Source organism: Semicossyphus pulcher, unplaced genomic scaffold, assembly GCF_022749685.1.
Source record: "Semicossyphus pulcher isolate SPU_LCO1_2020_fin unplaced genomic scaffold, fSemPul1.0.p SCAF_19, whole genome shotgun sequence".
Lineage (NCBI taxonomy): Eukaryota > Metazoa > Chordata > Actinopteri > Labriformes > Labridae > Semicossyphus > Semicossyphus pulcher.
Genome location: NW_027211692.1, coordinates 23,190,262 through 23,210,018, shown reverse-complemented (window position 1 = coordinate 23,210,018; position 19,757 = coordinate 23,190,262). Strand labels below are relative to the sequence as shown.

The following is a 19,757-nucleotide window of genomic DNA, read 5'->3' as shown; positions in this document are numbered from 1 at the left end:
TAGTTTGACTCATGTCCCATCTGGCAACATGGAGGAGGCGGGCTTTATGACCTTTACTGCAGCCAGTCAGCAGTCAGCTACTTGCATTACATCGCTGTATTTGCTGGTGGCGCCCCATGTTGATTCTTTTATCGACTGAAACGTTGGTGCCACAGATGAGGTACACTTGTCCTTCACATTTGTGAAAAAATACTTGCTTTCCCACTCCCCGTGGAAATAGTATGTTGTCTGCTTTTTCTTGTCATGGCCACCTTCATTGTCCATCATAAATCTGGCTAAGCAGGCTTGCTAATAGCAAGGAACTCCTCACTTTAGCTCAAAGCGTACAGCATAACTGACCCGACCTGTCGATGGAGGTTGCTGTAAAATTGCTGTGAATGATTAGGTTCAGACGTCGACAAACTTGCCAGGAGCATCGCCGTTTTTCATTTATAGCTGATAGGATATCATATTTTTGTATTGGAGGGGGTGGGTAATCTGTGTATCTGACTGAATTGAAGTGGAAAAAGGTTTTCAAAGTATATTTATTGAGTCTGTGAACCTCTTGGCGAGCTACTAAAATCCAGGCTGCGAGCTACCTGTTGGAGACCCCTGGTCTATGGTATGGATGACAAAAAATTCCCATTGAACATGGACAAGAAAAAAAATCCATATATTTACATTCATGATTTGATTACAAGGAATTAAGGAGAAAATGCTTGTCAATAATCATGGAAAGCATTTTTTTTTAAAGCACAGGGACGTTTTCACATTTTCTGCTTTTTCTCAGCAGCGTAATTCTGCGACGGTCCCTACATACTGACAGCAGTGTGCATGGTGCACGTTGTGTATGTGACTGTGAGTGTTACGTTACAGACAAACATTACTAACTCTAGCCTCCTTTGATACAAACACCAGTTTCACTCAAACCAGCGACCCGATTTTTCACAGACCAGTTTTGTTTGCGATATTAATCCCGGAAGTAACGCGACAAAAATTCCGTCGTCATTTGGTAACTGAACTTCATTGACAATTTGTGTCACTTTTGACAGCCTTTACGAAACTGGATTAGCGAGATGTGGCATACGTAAGAGCAGTGTAGACTGTCGACTGTGTTGGAAAACAGCAAAGGGGGCCTTCAAAAGAGGACTGCCGATATGGACTCTTTGTTTTAATTCTTTATTCCACAGAAAACGTGGAGAACTGCAGCTTCAGTCGTGTTATGTTTGCAAATGGACATGCCGATACGGCTTTGTGTTCGTCTGTCACTAAGGCAAAGATATCTTCTCTTGCTCTTTGCTGTCGGAGCTTTTATTGCTTACCAGTTTACAAGGTAAGGCACGCACACAGACCGCTAACCAGCATAAGCCCGAAGAATGACTTATTTATAATATTTTACCAGTGGTCAACTCTTAACAAGAGTCATGCGTGAAAAGGAATGTCTGAATAAACACTCCGCCCACTGACAATTGAGAGGTAAACAGCTGGTTATGGCTGCCCTATGCTAAAATGTTTTGGTTGTTTATGAAATTACCTATATTCAGCTATTTTCTTTAGAATCAGACAAGGCTCACTGTGAACTTTCACCTGTTGGCTTGTTGACATTGAACATGACACGTAGCAATGTATCTGATCTATAATTGTGTTTGTCCTCACTCCCTAGGTTAAGGTGTGTGTCAAATCAACATGCATGTCTCTATGTAAATTGTTCTAACTGTTCAGTATGAGTCATATTGTTGAATCATTATGCTCAGTACTATCAAGTGGCTTAAGATAATCAATCATTCATAACTGAACATTGCAAGATGACAAAGACCACTTCTTTATCTGTGGTTCACATATCCTTTGCCCCAGGTTGTGCATGACCTGTTATGATAACATTTAAATGCAGGGATAAGACATGATTGACACACCTGCCATAACAGCTACCTTTTGCCACCATTGTTAACAGGAAGCCAAGCCAAGTCCACAAGCCTGTAGAATGTGTCTCCAATGTCTTCATTCTTTTTATCATTATTTCAACAAGTTCTATTTCATGTCTGAACTGTATTTTGCCCCAAGGAGTCGTCCTGAAACAAGAAGAATGATCCGTGTGGACGGTCTGAGGGCCAACTCGTCTCAGTTCACTCTGGAGAGAAAACCTTTTCGCATCCTGGGTGGCTCTATCCATTACTTCCGTGTCCCCAGAGCCTACTGGGAGGACCGTCTGCTGAAGATGAAGGCCTGTGGCCTCAATACTCTCACAACGTAGGCTCACACTGCAACTCATGGCTACTGGACTATACTCTACCTTTAAGCTTTATTTAACAGTTTTACATTGTTTTATTGGAGAAGATCATACACAGATCAAATAAAATATCAGTAAGGCAAAGTGCAGCGAAAAGTCCTGTCTTTCTAGAGAACAACAGAAGATGTTTTTTGTTTGTTTTAACAAGAAACAAACAAAGTCTTATTAAGAACTGATATTTATTACAACAAATACTAAAAGCATTTACTCTTTTTCAGCTATGTGCCTTGGAACCTTCATGAGCCTGAGCGAGGGGTGTTCAACTTTGAAGATCAACTGGATTTAGAGTAAGTAATGATGAAGGGAAGAATTGCAGGAATCTGTGCACTCTGTTCTCCTGCAGATGGCACTGTTACATTGGAAGAGGGCTCAGCTTCCCAGTGTTGAATCATTTGATACCGTTAAGAAGGTATACATTTACGCTTAAGAAAGGTTTTTTTATTCATTAGTATCAATGATTCTTGATTTATTGATTACGATGGCAGGTGTGCTGCTCGCTCAGATGTAATTTCAGATGGAAATGTGATCTGAGAACGAAAAAGTTAATTGAATGAAATGTTTTAGAATTACTGACATATAATTTGCATTGAACATCTGTTTTATTTATCTGCTATATTGGCAATTATTATCTGTCCCCACTTTATATCTACATCAGGGCAAATTTAAATTGACTGTATTGATATTGATAGACTTCACTGACACATTAACATTAACACATTTACTATCCTTGTCTTAGAGCCTACCTCCGCCTGGCAGCCAGTCTGGGCCTCTGGGTGATTCTGCGTCCAGGGCCGTACATCTGTGCTGAGTGGGACTTAGGGGGATTACCCAGGTAAAAATTATTATTAAGTTGTTACTTACCTTGTTACTAAGTTACTAACCTTTGTAGATACTTTGTATGGGCCTTACAGCCATAACAACTTTGCAATGCAGTATTTAAAAATAGCCAGTGGGGTGCAAAATGAATCCCTTAAATTGTCTTGGAAATGATTTGTTCAGTCAAGTAATCTGTTTGTTAGCAGAACTTTGCTGCAGGCTAAATCCATTCAACTCATGGAAATAATTCAGAGTTTAGATTTTTGAACCATTTAAAGTTTTCCAGCTCTGCCATGTGTTGCTTCATACTGCACAACAAAGAACTCATTTTGGTAAGATTGGTCCAACTTGCATTTTTGTATTTATATGATATAGAGCTTTCATGCAGTGTAAGTATATAAGCATATTTTGAATAGAGTACATGATGCATCATGTAAACCACTGATGTTACTTAGAAGAAAGTCACAGATAATTGTGAGACCTTTAGTTAGGTATCCAAGAGAAAAACAATTAAATTGTCCCCTACAGGCACATTTCACTGAAAGGACAAATTAATTCAGTTCTCTTTTTATAATAGATTTGGAAAGACGATGAGGCAAATTTTGGAGGGGAAACTACGAGATGAGGGTATTTTTTTGAGTCGTCGTTGGTGAAAGTTGGCTCAGGGTTCTTGGAATTTGATAACTATCAAAACAGAGTTCGTCCAAGGGCATGCAGTGAACCATGACTTCCTCTGCAACACATTACACGACAGTCATGCTTAGGTTGCTGTGATTATCTTCAATAGCTGAAAACCTGAGAGGAGTTCAATACGCAGCTCTTTGAAAAATGTGTGTTTTGTGTTATGTTTTTGTTTTTTTGAACATTTAAATTTTTTTGTAATCTCTGTTTTCAGTTGGCTACTGCGAGATCAAAACATGAAACTGAGAACAACCTATCCAGGATATACTGATGCAGTCAATTCCTTCTTTAATCAGCTTATCAAGAAAGTTGTTCCACATCAGGTACTTTCCATTAAAGCACAATAGAAATTTCGATTTCAAATTTTCATGGTTATTTGCATAAAAAATGCATGCAGTTAAAAAGAGTTCTAGACTTTTTCATGAGAGAACCCTTGTATTCACATTCAGATTTAATCTCTGCATGCATTATTTTTGTCACCACCTCCATAAAAACTTGCTTTTGACCATATTGTAGCCATTGTTAGCGGTACAGTGCACCATACAAACTTTAATTGGTTACGTTTCCAGGAATGTTTTCTTTGATCATCTATTGTTTCATTTCACAGTGTTTGTGAAATTCAGCAGTATGAATTGTAGGAATGGTCAAGAGCTGGTGGCAGGCTAATATGTGCCCTCTTTTCTGGCTAATTGCTGTGCAGTACTCCAAGGGTGGTCCCATTATCGCAGTTCAGGTGGAGAATGAATACGGCTCCTATGCAAAGGATGAAAAGTACATGCCTTTCGTCAGAGAGGTAAGAAACAATATTGTGTAATCATTTCTACAATAATTGCTAGCTAATAGAGTGAATATATTTACTCACCCAATCTCCTTTACACTTTTCTCTCTTTCAATGAAAAATCAACAATGATTTTTCAGAAAGAACCTCCAGTGTTTTGTTTAGTTGTCCCCCTAATCCCTCTTCTTTCCAGGCGTTATTGTTGAGGGGCATCACAGAGCTACTGCTGACCTCAGACAACAAGGCAGGACAACAGCTTGGAGGAGTGAAAGGAGGTATTGTCAGATATGCCGACTGACAAACAAGACTTTGAATACACACACACAAACACACACACACATACAGTGCGGTGGTTGGTTTTTCACACAACTGTGAGGTTTGAGCCAAGAGCGGCCCAGTGTCAGGCAGCTGCAGTTCAGAACCAAATTATACACACAAAGGTTTTCGAGTTGTTCCACAAAGTTGATCTTTTTTTTTTTTTTTTTTTTACCATATAACCTGGCAAAACAGTGTGACAAGCCTGCCTTTTAAATCTACCTGCATTAGCAACCATTAACTATTATCACTTTAATGCCACAACAAGTTTGCTCTTTCCTAAGATAATTATGTTTACTGTCATTACCATAATTACAGGACCGGATCTTCCTCTTGAATTCACTGAATGTTTAATGCATCTCTAAAATCATTTTCATAAATTGTACATTTATTCTTATCCCTGATTTGCATCTTTACCTCGCTGTGTATAGCAGTAAGGTGAAAAGCTGAAGTTTGCCTCTTAGGCAGAAACTTACATTATATTAGACTGTTTAAACTTAGTTATTACTTAATATAAAAAGTAGTAATATTTCTTACAGAGCAGACATGTGAAGGTCAAGTACAACGCTAAACAATAAGCACTAAACTACTTTTTGTTCTTTTTTTGGTTTCATAGCACTAGGAACCCTCAATTTCCAGAAACTAAACATGGATAGTATCAAGTATCTGGATGAAATACAAGTAAGAGTTATTTACATTCCACTGTCTTGCGCCATTGGGTCTTCATTGTTTGTTGTTAATTTTAAGATACAGTGTCAAGTATTTCAATTATGTGGTTTTGAGCACCACCCACTGGGAATAATCAGTAACAACAGGAGCACACTTCCCAATTTTACCAGACGTCTACGGCCGGCTCCCTTTGTCATGGTTCCAACTCTTGACTGTCTTAGTTATAGTGACCATTTCCTTGCAATGCTTACAGAAACCGGAGGCGCAGCCACTTAGCTCCGCCTAAACTTTCTGGCAGACCAACCACTGCTGGGTGATGGAAACTGCATCACTAACTGGGCGCCGCTTGTGATTTTTTTTATGAATGTCGCCACAGACACCCAGTCCATAAAATTAGATATACTGCAAACGCAAAGGCTTTCATCAGTGGACCATAAGCTCAATCACCATTGTGTTAACTCATTCGGTGATCGATAGTGACTTAAAAGACATTTATTTAAATGAAAAAGTTCAAGGTTGTACCTTTAATCTGTGAAATTGCTATTTTGTTTTTTAGGTTTGATCAAACATCTAACAGACACGAGCAATCCTTGCAATAAAAAGACTCTTAATGTTTCATAGAGGACTCAAAATGTTTGGCGACTTAGTTATCTTACAAGGAAAAGTTTAAGCCCTGAAAGACAGCTTTAAACTTCAAGACTATTAATTTAAGGCTTTTTCTTGTGCAATGAACTAATTACTCAAATAAACAGAAAGATCAATCAGATCCATCTTGTTACCTTCAGTGTGTACTGCTCTTCTAAAATCTTCTAAACTGTTGTAACACCACCATTTCTTTTCTTCCCCTAGCCCCATAAGCCTAAGATGGTGATGGAGTACTGGTCTGGCTGGTTTGATCTTTGGGGGGACCTTCATCATGTTTACTCAGCTGAGGGTAAGACAGACTTAAGATGGATAGAAAAGTTCTTTTGAGAGAGAGCTACAGGATCCCAGATAAGAGTACGACAGGTTTTCACAAGAGAGTGGGACAGAGATTGTGCTGATCTATTCCAAGTTGAGAAAACAGTCTCTCCCTGTACAGAAGGTCGATAATACTGACTAATTTGAGTCTCGGGTAAGACAGGTTTTGTGCTGGGAGCCAAGGCAGAATCTCTGAAGGCAAAACAGCCTGTCTTGAGGGTAAGACAGAATCTCACTGCCTTAGGATAAGAAAGGCTTAAGACAAACCTTTTTAGCTGCAATAAAACAGACTCTGTGCCAGGAGAAAGACGAAGTAAGGACAGACTTACTGCTATGAGGGTAGTGTAATATAAATCCTCCAGACTGAGTGTGAGACAGTCTATCTAACACTACGGTTTCCTCACAAAAGGCACACAGCCCATGCTGTGCGGATGGGATGCACAGTTTAACATATGGTCATTTCTACCTTCTTTTTTGGCTTCATCAGAGATTTATATACTTTTCATGCATGGCAAGTTGTGAGCCCAGTATCACAAACCAGAGTCTGTGTCTCTTCCTCTTAGCTTTGTCTGTGGGCCACATATTTGATGTTCAGAGGCCAGATTTTCAAACACTTCACACACTTCACAAAGATGTGCTCCACTGATTGTGACTGACTGTAGAGAACACAGATGGAGGTGCTTGTAGATCTCACATTCATCTCATGCTCGCCCACTTCCTCTTTATCCACGTGCTGTATCCACACATACACGGATGCACACTAGGATTGTCTCTTGACTGCGTTAAATAACAATTAGTTGAAGATAACATACAGAGTCATTGTGTTCTTGCAATATATGCCACTGTACAATGTGATAATAATAATTTCATGCATAATGCATCTTTTAAAACTAGACTTACAAAGTGCCTCACAGACAGACATTAAAATACAAGGTGTAAAAACAGGCAGACAAAAGACCGTTATAATAAGATGATAACCACAAAAAGTATAAATGAATAAAATAGCAGTTAAAACCAGTTAAGAGAAGGGTCTAAGATAAAAGAAAGTTACCCATAACGATTTAAAAGAGCACAATGACTAAGCTAAAAGGAGATTAGCAAGTTATATTATATAATAAAACAACAATGTTAAAAACATATTTTCAGTATCTCAAGGACGTATACAAAGGCCTACTTAAAGATATAATCTCGAAGATTTTCATTTAAATAAATTACGGAAACAATTACAAGCAGCGCCCAGTTGGTGAAGTGTTTTCCATCACCCAGCAGTGGTTGGTCTACCAGAGAGGGTGGGCGGAGCTAAGCGGCCGCTTTTCCAGTCTCTTCATGTGTTGCGAGTAAACAGTAATCTACTATTGCTGATCAAACAAAGAAAAGATCGATGACTACAGATACAACTTCAAAAATAAGTGAAAATCCAAAGAAAAAGAAACAAATTCGACTCTCAGATGAAGGCAAACAGTCTAAAAAGGAAAGCGACCTTCAGTGAGGAAAACTGTAGCCTTTTATCGCCATGAGGTGCCGCCAAATAGAGCGAAACTGAGAACTTCGAGATTAGTTCTCTAATAGCGTTAAATACTATCTTTTAGAGGACATGGTTAATGTTATAATGCTTCCATTTGTAAACAGCAGCCTGTTGTAACTGTTTTTTCAGTGAAACATGTCAATAGGGCTGGAGTAACAGTGGCCTCTATTTTCAATTAAGCTCTTGTTTACTTTTCTGATTTATGAATTACTTTATAAATATCCCCAAAACATAGCACAGAGCCTAAGGTGATTTCTTGATATAATTTCATTTAAGAAGCTACCACCAGCAAATGTTTGGAAATATTTTCTTGATAATTAAATAACAATAACTGTATTTTAATTTGGTTTATGAATAATAAATCCATTACATGCTTCAGCTGCATGTCACAAACACACACACTGTATACCATAAACTATTCAGGTGACATCACCTTGTCCAGGCAGTTGGTACTGGCCCGTTAAGATTCCTAGTACAATATTAATGTAAAAGAGCCACCTGCTATCCCGTATATACCCCTCATACCAGCTTTATAGCATGGTCCACATGCTACAGGAGGGTGATATTTTTAGTATGATGTACAGGACTGGCATAAATAATAGCACCTGTTTTAAAAAAAGATTAATGGAAGTCTCCCTCTTTGTTATCACCATCACGAGTGCTCTCAGGAACATCTTATTTCAAACAAGGGCCTCAAGCTTACTTTTTACTCTCCGTCATTCTCCGCAGTCACCCACCACTCAACAAATAATGTTCTGAGAATGAAAAAGGCTTGGTTACGGATTTTCCTCTCAGTGAGAGAAGGAAAAGGAAAAAAAGACCCTCACCATGCAGAAAGTGTCACAGCTATGAAATGAATGCTGGAATATTCCGAGGGGATTCATGTCCTTGACAGTTCAGTGCTCCGCAGACTGTAACACGCCCGGCAGTTGGTCACAGCTAGTGGCACCACCATGAAAGCAACCCGTGCGACTCTGTCAGTCACCCTGCTCGATTGTTATTCACTGAGGCTCATGCCCTTGATTCAAATTATGAAAGTCGGTCCAATTTCAAAAGTGAAGTCCAATTTGAATGCGTAGCTACTTGCTCTGCTATGTCCCTGCTAAATGTAGGTAGCTAATTTGAAGAGGGGGGGCTGGTGATTTTTTTTATGGATGTGAGCATTGCCCTGTAATGGCATGTGTGGCTGAGGTCTATCCATGTTTCATTTGGAGTGGAACTGAGAGGGCGATAGGATAATTGAAACAGTGGCTGTGTCTTGTTACAGCTGGAGTCCAATGGATTTTCTTCTCTTCTTGTCTTCATGTCGAGCTATTAATTTGATATTCTCTCAATTTTCTCCTCAGAATGATTAAGCTATATTATATACTTTTATGTATTAATTCTGATTTGATTGTTTCTGTCACTTTATTTTGACAGACATGATGCCTGTGGTCACAGAGATCCTCAAACTGGACATGTCCATCAACCTCTACATGTTCCACGGAGGGACAAATTTTGGGTTCATGAATGGGGCGTTGGCTGTACGATTACCAGCACCTAAACCTATGGTAACAAGCTATGGTAGGTGTAATTAATCTGTTTTCATTTAGAATTTTTCCCTGACTGGTAAGAGAAGAACATAGGTTCATGCCCCAAGACTGAAACACAAAACTGTCTTTAAGAAGTCACCCTTATACACCAGTAGGCTGAAATCATTAATAAAGAATGCTGTGGAAAATATTTGACTCGAACTGCACTTTTTCCTCAAACAACACCTTTCAATACGTCATTCTAAGCCAATCTGCTTGAAACAAATGTTATTATTGTAGGCAGATTAAAACAAGATTAGGATATATGACATGTCTGTAGGTGGTGCTATCCCTACTCCTAAGCCTCTGACCTTCTGCTGCTTTGAAATTTGAATATGTAGTTCACACTAATGAATTCATTACCTAATAAAATGCATGAGAACTGTAAATTAAAGATGGTAGAATGGGTTTTATAGCCTCCTCCGGGGGACGTAACATTGTAATGACCTCCTCCTTGAGAAAAGAGGAGAATTCTGAAAACTGCTCCTCAGTAGGGGAGGCCACCTCTGACCTTCAGCAGTCATCACACCTGTGTTTACTCCTCTGAGTGCCCCTCAGCTTTTTTTTTTGCCTCAAACGGCTCCATTTTCTGTCTAGATAACCCAAAATGTGTCTCGGCCCGCTGCTGTCTCAAGATGTTTGATAGGGGAGCACAGTGAAAGCATCTGCCACGGTAAGAGGCATCCCTGCCTCTCTCTGGCTCCCGAGCCTGCTGTTCTGATAGCGCATTATCTTTCAGATTACGATGCTCCATTATCCGAGGCTGGGGATTACACCACCAAGTACCATCTTCTGAGGAATTTATTCAGCCTCTACCACAGTGAGTGTTGCTTGTTGTTGCTGAGATGGGCTCCACATCTTCTGTCTCTCTTTCTCTCCCTTTCCTTTCATCTCCCCACTTAAGTTAATTCTCCTTGTACAACCTGCTCTCTGTTGGCTAAGGCAGGATAACTTTGCATATCATTACAAGCATGGATTAGATATGGGTTTGTGTGGCTTTGTGCATGTGTGCCCGAGTCAAATACCCTCAATTACCGCCCACTGTGAAAATTACATACTAGGCTTTTTAATGTGTTTATTCATTATGTAGTTTTCTATTTGTACAACATGGGTCTGTGGTTGGGGGCAGAAGTCTCAAGTGTTTTGTGGCCAGGACTCAAAACTTAGCTTTTGGCAATCTGGGACTGAATCCAGCACAACAAAGTGAAAATTTGCCCAGAGTTTGTTGCAATTGAAGATAGTTTGAAAGGCGGCGTGTGCGTGATTCATCCTTATGTTTTGTAGTCTGCTGAACAATGAGCAGTGGCCTGGATATGAGAGTGCGTCTGAGAAGGCTTTGTGTTCCACTCAGCAACCACAAACCCATGACCTAATTCCTAATTAGATCAGCTTGATATTTTATTATTGTGTGGTTGTCAAATCATTTACATTGTGTCAGCTACTCTTTAGCCTTTGGTGCTGTTTTTTGTGAGACTTGGCATGGATTCAGGCTGATCTGTCAAAGTCTCACACTGATCTCTGACAGCACCATTGCTCTGAAAGAAGACCTGTGACATAGATGCTTTAGGGTGTTCTTATTAACACAAAGCTGTCAGAAATGTGTATAAATACAGAACATAGTGTAAAAGATGATTGTAACAGTTAGTATTTTATATCTTTAAGTATTCACTCTTGGAAATTTGAGTAAATCTGAACCCCACCAGCATGTTTCTTTACCCAGCAACCCAATACAACATTCAGGTTAAATGGATAATTTATTATTTTAATTTATTTTCTTATAGGGGCATTGTTTTTTTTACTCATCAAATTACAAATCTTAGTATGATAGCAATGTCTTTTTGATGAACACATTCCCTCTTTGATTCCAAACATTATCTATCAAAGGCACTTGTTTGTAAGCATCAAAAAGGACTATTCTGGAGAAAGGTGTTGGCTGTTATCCTTAAAGCTTTTCTTAAGTGATCCAGCTAATACCGCTTGGTGTTAAGGAAATGCTGTCAAGTCTTCTCCAGGGGGACGGCTGGTGTCTCTGCATGCTTTAACGCCTTTAAAAGCGGCTAAGAAGGCAAGGGCAACCACTGTTAATGGTCGTAACACGGAGCACACAAACTGGATGCTGGCGTAGAGGAAAAACCGCTCACCAAAAAAAGACATGGCAAATGATTGATTGTTATGAGTGATTGAGAGGTCAAAATGAGTAATAAGTCATCCTTTTTTTGGTATCAGATGTTGTTTGCTTTCAGACTTTAAAGAGTTTACTATATAATTTACAAAGCAGGCACCTTCTTGAATTCCATCTTTCATGCTCTTCAGTGACTGACATTGCATATGCTTGAAAATATTATGTCTATTGTTATGTCCTTTATTGGACAAATGTGGTAATAATTGCAGCATTTCATGATAAGGTTAGTTTGTACTTGTTTGCATCCCTTGGGTAAATAAAGGATAAATAAAATGGAAAATAATTCATATACAGACAGACGAACTACAACTTACCCTCATCTTCCTCCTTGTTTTTCAGCTCAGCCTCTCCCTGAACTGCCCTCTCCTCAGGAGAGGAGGGCGTACCAGCCTGTTGTCGTCCAGCAGCACCTGTCTCTGTGGGACAGCCTGCATTTCACTGACAAGGTAAGCTACGGACACATACAGAGCCACACAATAATAAACAGCATCCGTGTTACACAGTTCAAAATTTACAATGTTAAGACAGACTACAGTCGTGGATGAAATACTCAGTATATACATTATACATAAAAGCCAACAAAATATAAGCTAAAAATGGAGCTGTGAATATCGGAATGTGAGTTACAGGCTTTTGAAATTTAAATGTGAGCTTTTAACCATCGTTCAGCCCCAGCTTTTTCTTACTCCTGTAGTGAAATTCTGAAAGTAAAATTTAAGGAGTAACCCTCATCCCTTAATGAACAACTGCTGCTTCAGTGCTCCTGAGCCAGACATCCCCTCCTAGCTGCACTTGTGGCCTGCACAGAGACCATCACTAATCAACTGTGTGTAGCTTTTGAACTGTAAGACAGGTTGTTGTGGAGATAAAGTAAAACAGAAAAATCCCCCCTCACCAAACAGGGAAAAAAACGATTGTTAAAAAACCTGTTTGGAGGGTGTCAACATGTCTGTTCGCTTTCATGTCCACCACTCTAGTTTAGCCATTTACACCCTGCTCTTCAGGGCCATTTATATTCACACCAGATGTAGCACGTCTGGCAGTTGCTTACAACATTAATTATTCACTCCCCGTCGCAATAATTTGCTTCCCTCCGAGACAACAATTACTTTGCCCCTGACCAGCCACACACCCTTGTTTAAAAGGAGACTTCTCTCGTCTGTGGCTTCAGAGAGACTGAGTGGGATGCTACAGTTTGATATTATATCTGTGTGTTTGGAGGTAGGTGGTTAATCGTGTCATAGCAGGGAGTGTTTATTGTTTTGTGAAGAGTGCATAATGCAGCCTCCCGAGGGTATGCAAAAGAATGTTACTGAATAAAAGAATTGTTCTGCACGCCAGACAGGAAAGCTTCATTGAGTTTGATAAATCATCACTTTGGATGAAGTCATCTTGTAGGAGAGAGATTGTGCAGCTGGAATCACAAGAGTATTTTGAGCAAACATTATGAAACCATTTCAAAAAACGTCTCTCAAAATATACATTTCAATATGCATGTATGCAGCATGTTTAAACACCTGTTTTTACTTTGTATAAACTGTTTAAATACCTCATTTGAATATTTTTTAGCCTTTGAAGTCTGAGAAGCCGGTGAACATGGAGAATCTCCCAGTCAACAATAACAATGGACAGTCTTACGGCTACACACTGTATGAGACCACCCTCACCAGTGCAGGTGCAACCCTCGACTCTAAGAACAACATCAGAGACAGAGCGCTGGTGAGGACGGGCAGACCAACGCTGCATCCACAGTCACACCTTTACATTCTTCTTTGTTTGAACATGAAAAAAGCTAGTTAGAAATCGCACCCTTGATCAGTGTACTAGTGGAATACAATTAACAAGCTGAGGCTGCTACTGTCAGTCTGTTATAGGAGCCTGCAGATCACAAAAGTTGATGCCCAAAACCTTTAGTGACAGACTGATTGAGTGAAGAGAAATATATATCTATGCTTCATGCAAAAAAAACTTTGCTTTCCTATTATAATTTTTTTCCCCTAGGTTTATGTGGACAAACATTTTGTCGGTGTTCTGGATTATAAGACCCAAGAACTTGCACTTCCTGAGGGGAAGGTAATATGTTTGTGTTGTGTGTTTGTCCTTCTGTATGAAGTTTAAAGCAGGTCTGCTGTTAGCGCCTTTCAAAAGGATAACATTATTAATATTCAGCAACATGCAGTATGTGAAGCTTCAAGGGATGCTGAAGGATGTGTTTGGCAGCATGGTCCAAGTATTAAGACAACAGCAAACCCTCAAACGATTGTTTATCCTTACAAATTTGAATAATGAATGTCATCATTAAACCTGATCAGCATTTTTGGTTGTTAGTTCTTTCCATTGAGTAATGCCTCTCACGTTTTGCTTATTTTTCCACCAAAGGGAAAAAGAACTCTAAGTTTACTGGTGGAGAACTCTGGTAGAGTGAATTTTGGGATAACCCTGGATGAACAGCGCAAAGGTAGAAATTGATATGTAAACTGATGGCTATGTAGATTTTTTTTATTACAAAACTTAAAAGAAACTAACAGTGTCTTAAGATCCAAAAGACTGAAAGCAGTTTTGACTCACCTTTCAGGGCTTGTTGGAGATATCGAGTTAAACAAGAGCGTCCTCCGAGACTTCATTATTCATAGTCTGAGTATGAAGCCAGGCTTTGTAAACAGGTTTGTGTTTTTCAATTATTATCCCGTTTCCCTCCATGTTTGTGTTTCTCTGTCATTACACCTGCCTGCTCCTGATTCAATCTAGCTGATTATCTCCCTGCTTAGCACAATTACAATGGGAACATGATGGCAAATACAGAACACTTTCCAGTTCAGCAGCTCATGTTAAACATTAAATTAAAGGCAATGCAGTTGTTAGATAACAGGGCAGGAGTCTGTACAGATGTGTACTGTTATACATGCTCATAAGGCTTAACAATTACCTTTCACAACAAAAGATGACAGCACATGGTGTTCATAAAAAACAAGCGGGAGATACCAGCTTTATACAACTGTTGTATGAAACCTTGTTGGAAAGCCTGCATTTACAGCCAGTAACCCTCAAAGCCTAACAAACTAACAAGCAGGGAACACATGAAAGCATGGAAAGGAGTAAAGTGGTTTAGATTTCAATTTGTTGGCTGTTGTTTTACATTCAATATGTCCTTTATTAAACATGGTATCATTTTAATGTTGCACTCACTCAAATAAAAGCCAAAAGCTCTGGTAATTCTTCTGTAACAGCCAAACATCTGAAGGACATTTTGCAGGACCCAGTGCAGCCAGGTGCAAGTGCAATTCCCTTATGATGATTCTGTATTACAAGATTATTTCACACTTCTAAACATTAATAATCACATGCATCCTCTGTGTCATTAAAGTCAAGCATGTTCCACAACTCAATCACAAAATTGTTGCTGGTATGCAGGGACTCTATGTGTATTATTCAATTGATTATGATCTGTATGCAATTTGTTGAACAGATCATTAACATCAATCACATCATCAAAAGGTTATTCTCACCTCTTAGACTGCTCTGAGATTTTCACTTATACTCAGTGGACTGTATAGAAACATTTTCAAGCCAATGTTTGGCTCTCCTCATCTACTAAACATTCACAAAGTCTTTACCTCAGCACTATCCTGAAAATGCCAAGGCCTGAAGCCCTGCATGAATGAACACTGAAAATGCATAGATGAGGAAGGCAATTCGGTCTTATATCATGGTAACCTTTTAAATTTACTTTGAGGCAAAACATAACCTACTGTATAGTCAAAGCAAAGATATGGATTGTGAACATTTCCCCTGGCATTCATGTCCAAACTGTCACCTGACATTTACTCTAGGCATGCAAATGCAAACTATAGGATACACTGTATATTGCCGCCTGGTCCCCTTAAGGTAAAAAAAGAAGTGTAAAGGATTTCACCAAATGAAAATGTGCAATTTATCCTCCCACAGACTGGAGAGTTCAGGCCACTGGAGCTCTATGCGTCAGCGGCCCTCCTTCCCAGGTTTTTTCCAGGCAAAACTCTATGTGAACACTTTTCCTAAAGACACCTTCATCAAGCTCCCTGTGAGTAAGACAGTCAGTGGGCTAGAACATGCAGTAGCGTTACATTAGTAACAACAGTAGTAGTATTGGAGTAGTAAATGACTGTAATACTTGATAACTGCACAGTATAGAGTGTTTGGGGTATTTGGCCAACCTTAAATATAATAACAAAGGAAATGAAAGTCTAAAAAGATAAGACCATGTCTAAATCAGTCAGGCTTTTCTTCCTCTGTATTTTGCAGGAATCAAGCTGTCTATACTTTCAGAGATAACTTAAATACTTTCCCGCTCAGTATTTTTTTTTTTGGCCAGATGACTTTGATGGAGAAGGACTGATATTTATCGAACAGTCCATGTCCAAAAAAGCAGTTTTCCATTATTTATATACAGTATACACATTATACATACAGTATATTTACAGTATAAGCCATAGTAACTCAGAAACACTGAAATACTACAATAGACTTGTGTTTGGTCACTATTTTTATGCCTACAAAGGTCTTTCAGGAGAATGAATAACTGCTGGCTTAACTATATTTCATTGGATACATTTACAGAATAATATTTATTTGATCTATACTGGTAGTGAGATCAGAGAACATCTAAAAAAGCTCCTTACAGAACAGATGTTCTGTTGATGATCAGTTCTGTTTTTATGCAATGTTACATAAAGTCTAATGTCTCTTAACCGATGATTTCCCTCCTATTAAACTGTAAATCTCCCATGTTTTTTAAGCTTGTTTTTTCCCCATAAGGCTCCAGTGCTGAGACTCAAAGTAAAGAGGCTGAATGTAGTAAAGCTAAAAGCTTCAATTAACAACAACTCAGGATGTGTTAGGGATGAAATACACGTCTTTTAATAAAGGGAGGCTTACCATGTGTTTTTAGAAGTCATTATTTTTTTCCCCCTATCAGCAGTTATTTGGCTAAACCTACCTATTGTCATGGTGAACAATCACTGGTTGTGTTCACAGGGCTGGGGCAAAGGTGTAGTGTTTATCAACGGCAAGAATCTGGGGCGCTACTGGTCCACCGGTCCTCAGCAAACTCTCTACCTCCCTGGACCGTGGCTTCACAGGGGCAACAACCAGGTACAGCACTTTTGTGTTTTCTTTATAGATTAAAGAGATCATTTTATCAAAGTAACTTTGGCACATTTTAGCAACTTTCCCTCGTTTGTCCTCAGTCCTGTGTGTCCTTTACTTCCTTTAAGTGATCTTAAAACAGTACACTGATATAAAATGGACAATTTAGTCACAGGCTAAAAAAAACGTTCATTCAGGAGGGCTGCTTTTTTTTAGCTCCTGCATCAGGTACTTGGTACTTGGTACAACATGTAAATATGTATCCATACAGGCAAATTCAATTTTGTGCACATACTGTATGTTTTTCTTTTTCAAAAATGTTTTGTAACCCTTTTACTAATTTTACTAATTTCATTTCAATGTTGGTAACTGACATGTTTGAGTCACCATTAAAAATTCCAAAGTCATTTAAAAAAACACCATCTTTTAGTCCATGAGCCCAAGGATGATATCTTTCAGAAGTCTTGTTTTGCCTAATTAACACAACTAACCCAGGTAGAGCCTTATCTCCTCCCAAACGACGTTGAGAGAGTAATCAATGCCTTTATTACATCCCCGCTCGATCACTGTAACTTTCTGTATGTGGGTGTAGAACAGTCGTCTCTGCAGCGTCTTCAGCTTATGCAAAACGCTACCACATGTCTGCTAACTTTGAGGAAAAAGCATGACAGTATTACGCCAATTTTGGCCTCCCTTCACTGGCTCCCTGTCCGTTTCAGGATTGATTTTAAAATTTTGTTTTTAAAGTTTTAAATGGAATGGCTCCTTCTTATCTTGTCTGCAATACTACACACCATTTAAAGCACTTAGGTCGGCTAACCACTTGCCAGCTCGACTCTTCCTATTTTATCTGTTTTATCTCTGCTCTTATCTGTTTTATTCTACGATTTTATTCATTTTAGTATTTGTGTAATATAGTATGGATTATCTTGGTTGTACAGCACTTTGGTCAACATGAGTTGTTTTTAAATGAGCTCTAAACAAACTTGACTTGACTAACATAAGCAACACTATTACATTTGCAATAATGGAGCAAGGCCTTAAATCCTTACTCTTGAGAAGCTTGAACTAGCAAATATTTGTCATTTTCTGTTTGATGAAAGACTGAAATGAATAACCAATTATCTAAATACTATTTTGATCGAATAATTGTTCAAAAAAAGGAATAAAAAGGAAAAAAAGAAAAAAAATACAATTTTGCATATTTATGGACTTAAACTCTGAGAAAATGCTCCAAACGTAGATTTACAATTCACAACTCAGCAGACGTGGTTTACACTAATATTCATCACCGTCTTTCTGGAAAAGGTTGTAAATACACCTACTGTCTCTGATGAGGGTGCATACATTGACCTTTGTGCTCAACCACCCACTTTCACAGCCTCCTCGTGACCTCAGCTAAGCTTGTTTTTTTTTTTTTGCTTTATCACAGGTCATAGTGTTTGAGGAGCAGGAAACAGATGGTAAGATTCAGTTTGCCAGCAGCCCTGACTATGGCATGCCTGTTGATGTCCAGTGAGGGCAGGAGGTGAGAAGGGAGGATGGATAAGGAGAGGAGAGATGGCTGTGAACTCTGTCTTCTAAGGAACTAACGCCCGGCTGTGACCAGAAGCTCTGAAGAGTGACACAAGTCAGTGACATTGTGTGTCCTATCAGAAGATGGCAACAAAGCAGGGATTCGGACTTGTTTTTCATTTGGTGACTGTATTTATAACATTCCGTTGATTTCTTTTAATTCAATTTAGAAACTGGGCCATTAACTCATAAACTGCATAACTGGAAACCAAGGGACTCTGACAGAACATGATCTAAGAAACTATTTTAAAATATCTTCCCCTCGCAGGGTAGATATATAAATTCAAACAATGTAGAAAAACTGTGAATAAAGGCTGGTTTGACCTCTGTGTCAGTAGCCAAGGTTAAGGAAGCTTGTTTTTATTTATCCTGTTTTCTATGACACAGGTTGCTTTTTCGCTTTTTTTCTCATGCTACGCTTTCAGCTCCTGCAGAGAGGTCAATATCACAAGCTGGGATTGCAGATTTTTATTTTGAAAACTCATCTGTTGTTTTGTTGAGCTTGCAGCCAGGTAACTATCACAATTATTTTCTTGAAAGACCAAGAAATGTGTTTTTAAACAATTTGCAATGTAAAAGCCACATTTGACTGAAATGTTAACATTTGTAGGTCAGCTTTCCTGTGGTCCTGAAATCCTTGCACTGGGTGAAAAGTGGTGTGTTTGCTAGCTTTTCACCACATGTAAAAGGTCTTATAGAATTGAGCGGCTTCTACATTTTGTTTCCTTTTACTCTTTAAAGAAGCAATAGAATACTTGAAATATAGAACATGTGACCACCACTCTTGATTGCGCTTAATATTAATGTAAATTGGTATGATTTTAAATGGCATTGTACATCCATTACAAATAGACCAATAACCTTTAATAAATGAAATTAGTTAGATTGATTGCAACTTAAAGAGGGGGTATATTATGCTGCTTCCACATTTTAAGACATATACGTATATAATTTTACAATGTTGGATGTCCAGACTAAACGTGGGTGAAGTCTCAGATCTGTAGATAAAAATGTGTTGGTAATCCCCTGCTAAAAAAGTCTCCGTCTGCAGGCTGCTGTGAGTGCCAGGTTTCAGACTTTGTGATGTCACAAAGTGGAGGAACTCTTTATTTGGGCATCTGCCCGAGACACAGCCGAACTTCCTGCCCCTGGCACAGTTCAAGGACACGCCCACCGACAGCTCAGTCTGTCTCGGAAATTGTTTTCACTCCACCACTATGCTCAAAGGCTCTGCTCACCAAGTTGGCCAATCAGAAGACAGCGTGCTTGTTGGGGAGGAGTTTCTTAAAGAGAAA

The 19,757-nt window shown here is 39.0% G+C and overlaps 1 protein-coding gene across 1 annotated transcript; it reads left to right on the top strand.

Moving 5' to 3' along the window:
* The first annotated feature begins 1,139 nt into the window (after window positions 1-1,139).
* LOC138596813 (beta-galactosidase-1-like protein 2) lies at window positions 1,140-19,535 on the top strand. The gene is made up of 19 exons (XM_069668228.1): window positions 1,140-1,312; window positions 2,041-2,226; window positions 2,485-2,553; window positions 3,003-3,098; window positions 3,978-4,086; window positions 4,464-4,556; window positions 4,735-4,816; window positions 5,473-5,537; window positions 6,375-6,459; window positions 9,430-9,573; window positions 10,321-10,401; window positions 12,103-12,209; window positions 13,333-13,482; window positions 13,765-13,836; window positions 14,143-14,221; window positions 14,339-14,426; window positions 15,709-15,823; window positions 16,777-16,893; window positions 18,320-19,535. The coding sequence occupies exons 1-19, from the start codon at window positions 1,212-1,214 to the stop codon at window positions 18,404-18,406; spliced, it is 1,926 nt and encodes a 641-aa protein (XP_069524329.1). The 5' UTR covers window positions 1,140-1,211; the 3' UTR covers window positions 18,407-19,535.
* The last annotated feature ends 222 nt before the right edge of the window (window positions 19,536-19,757 follow it).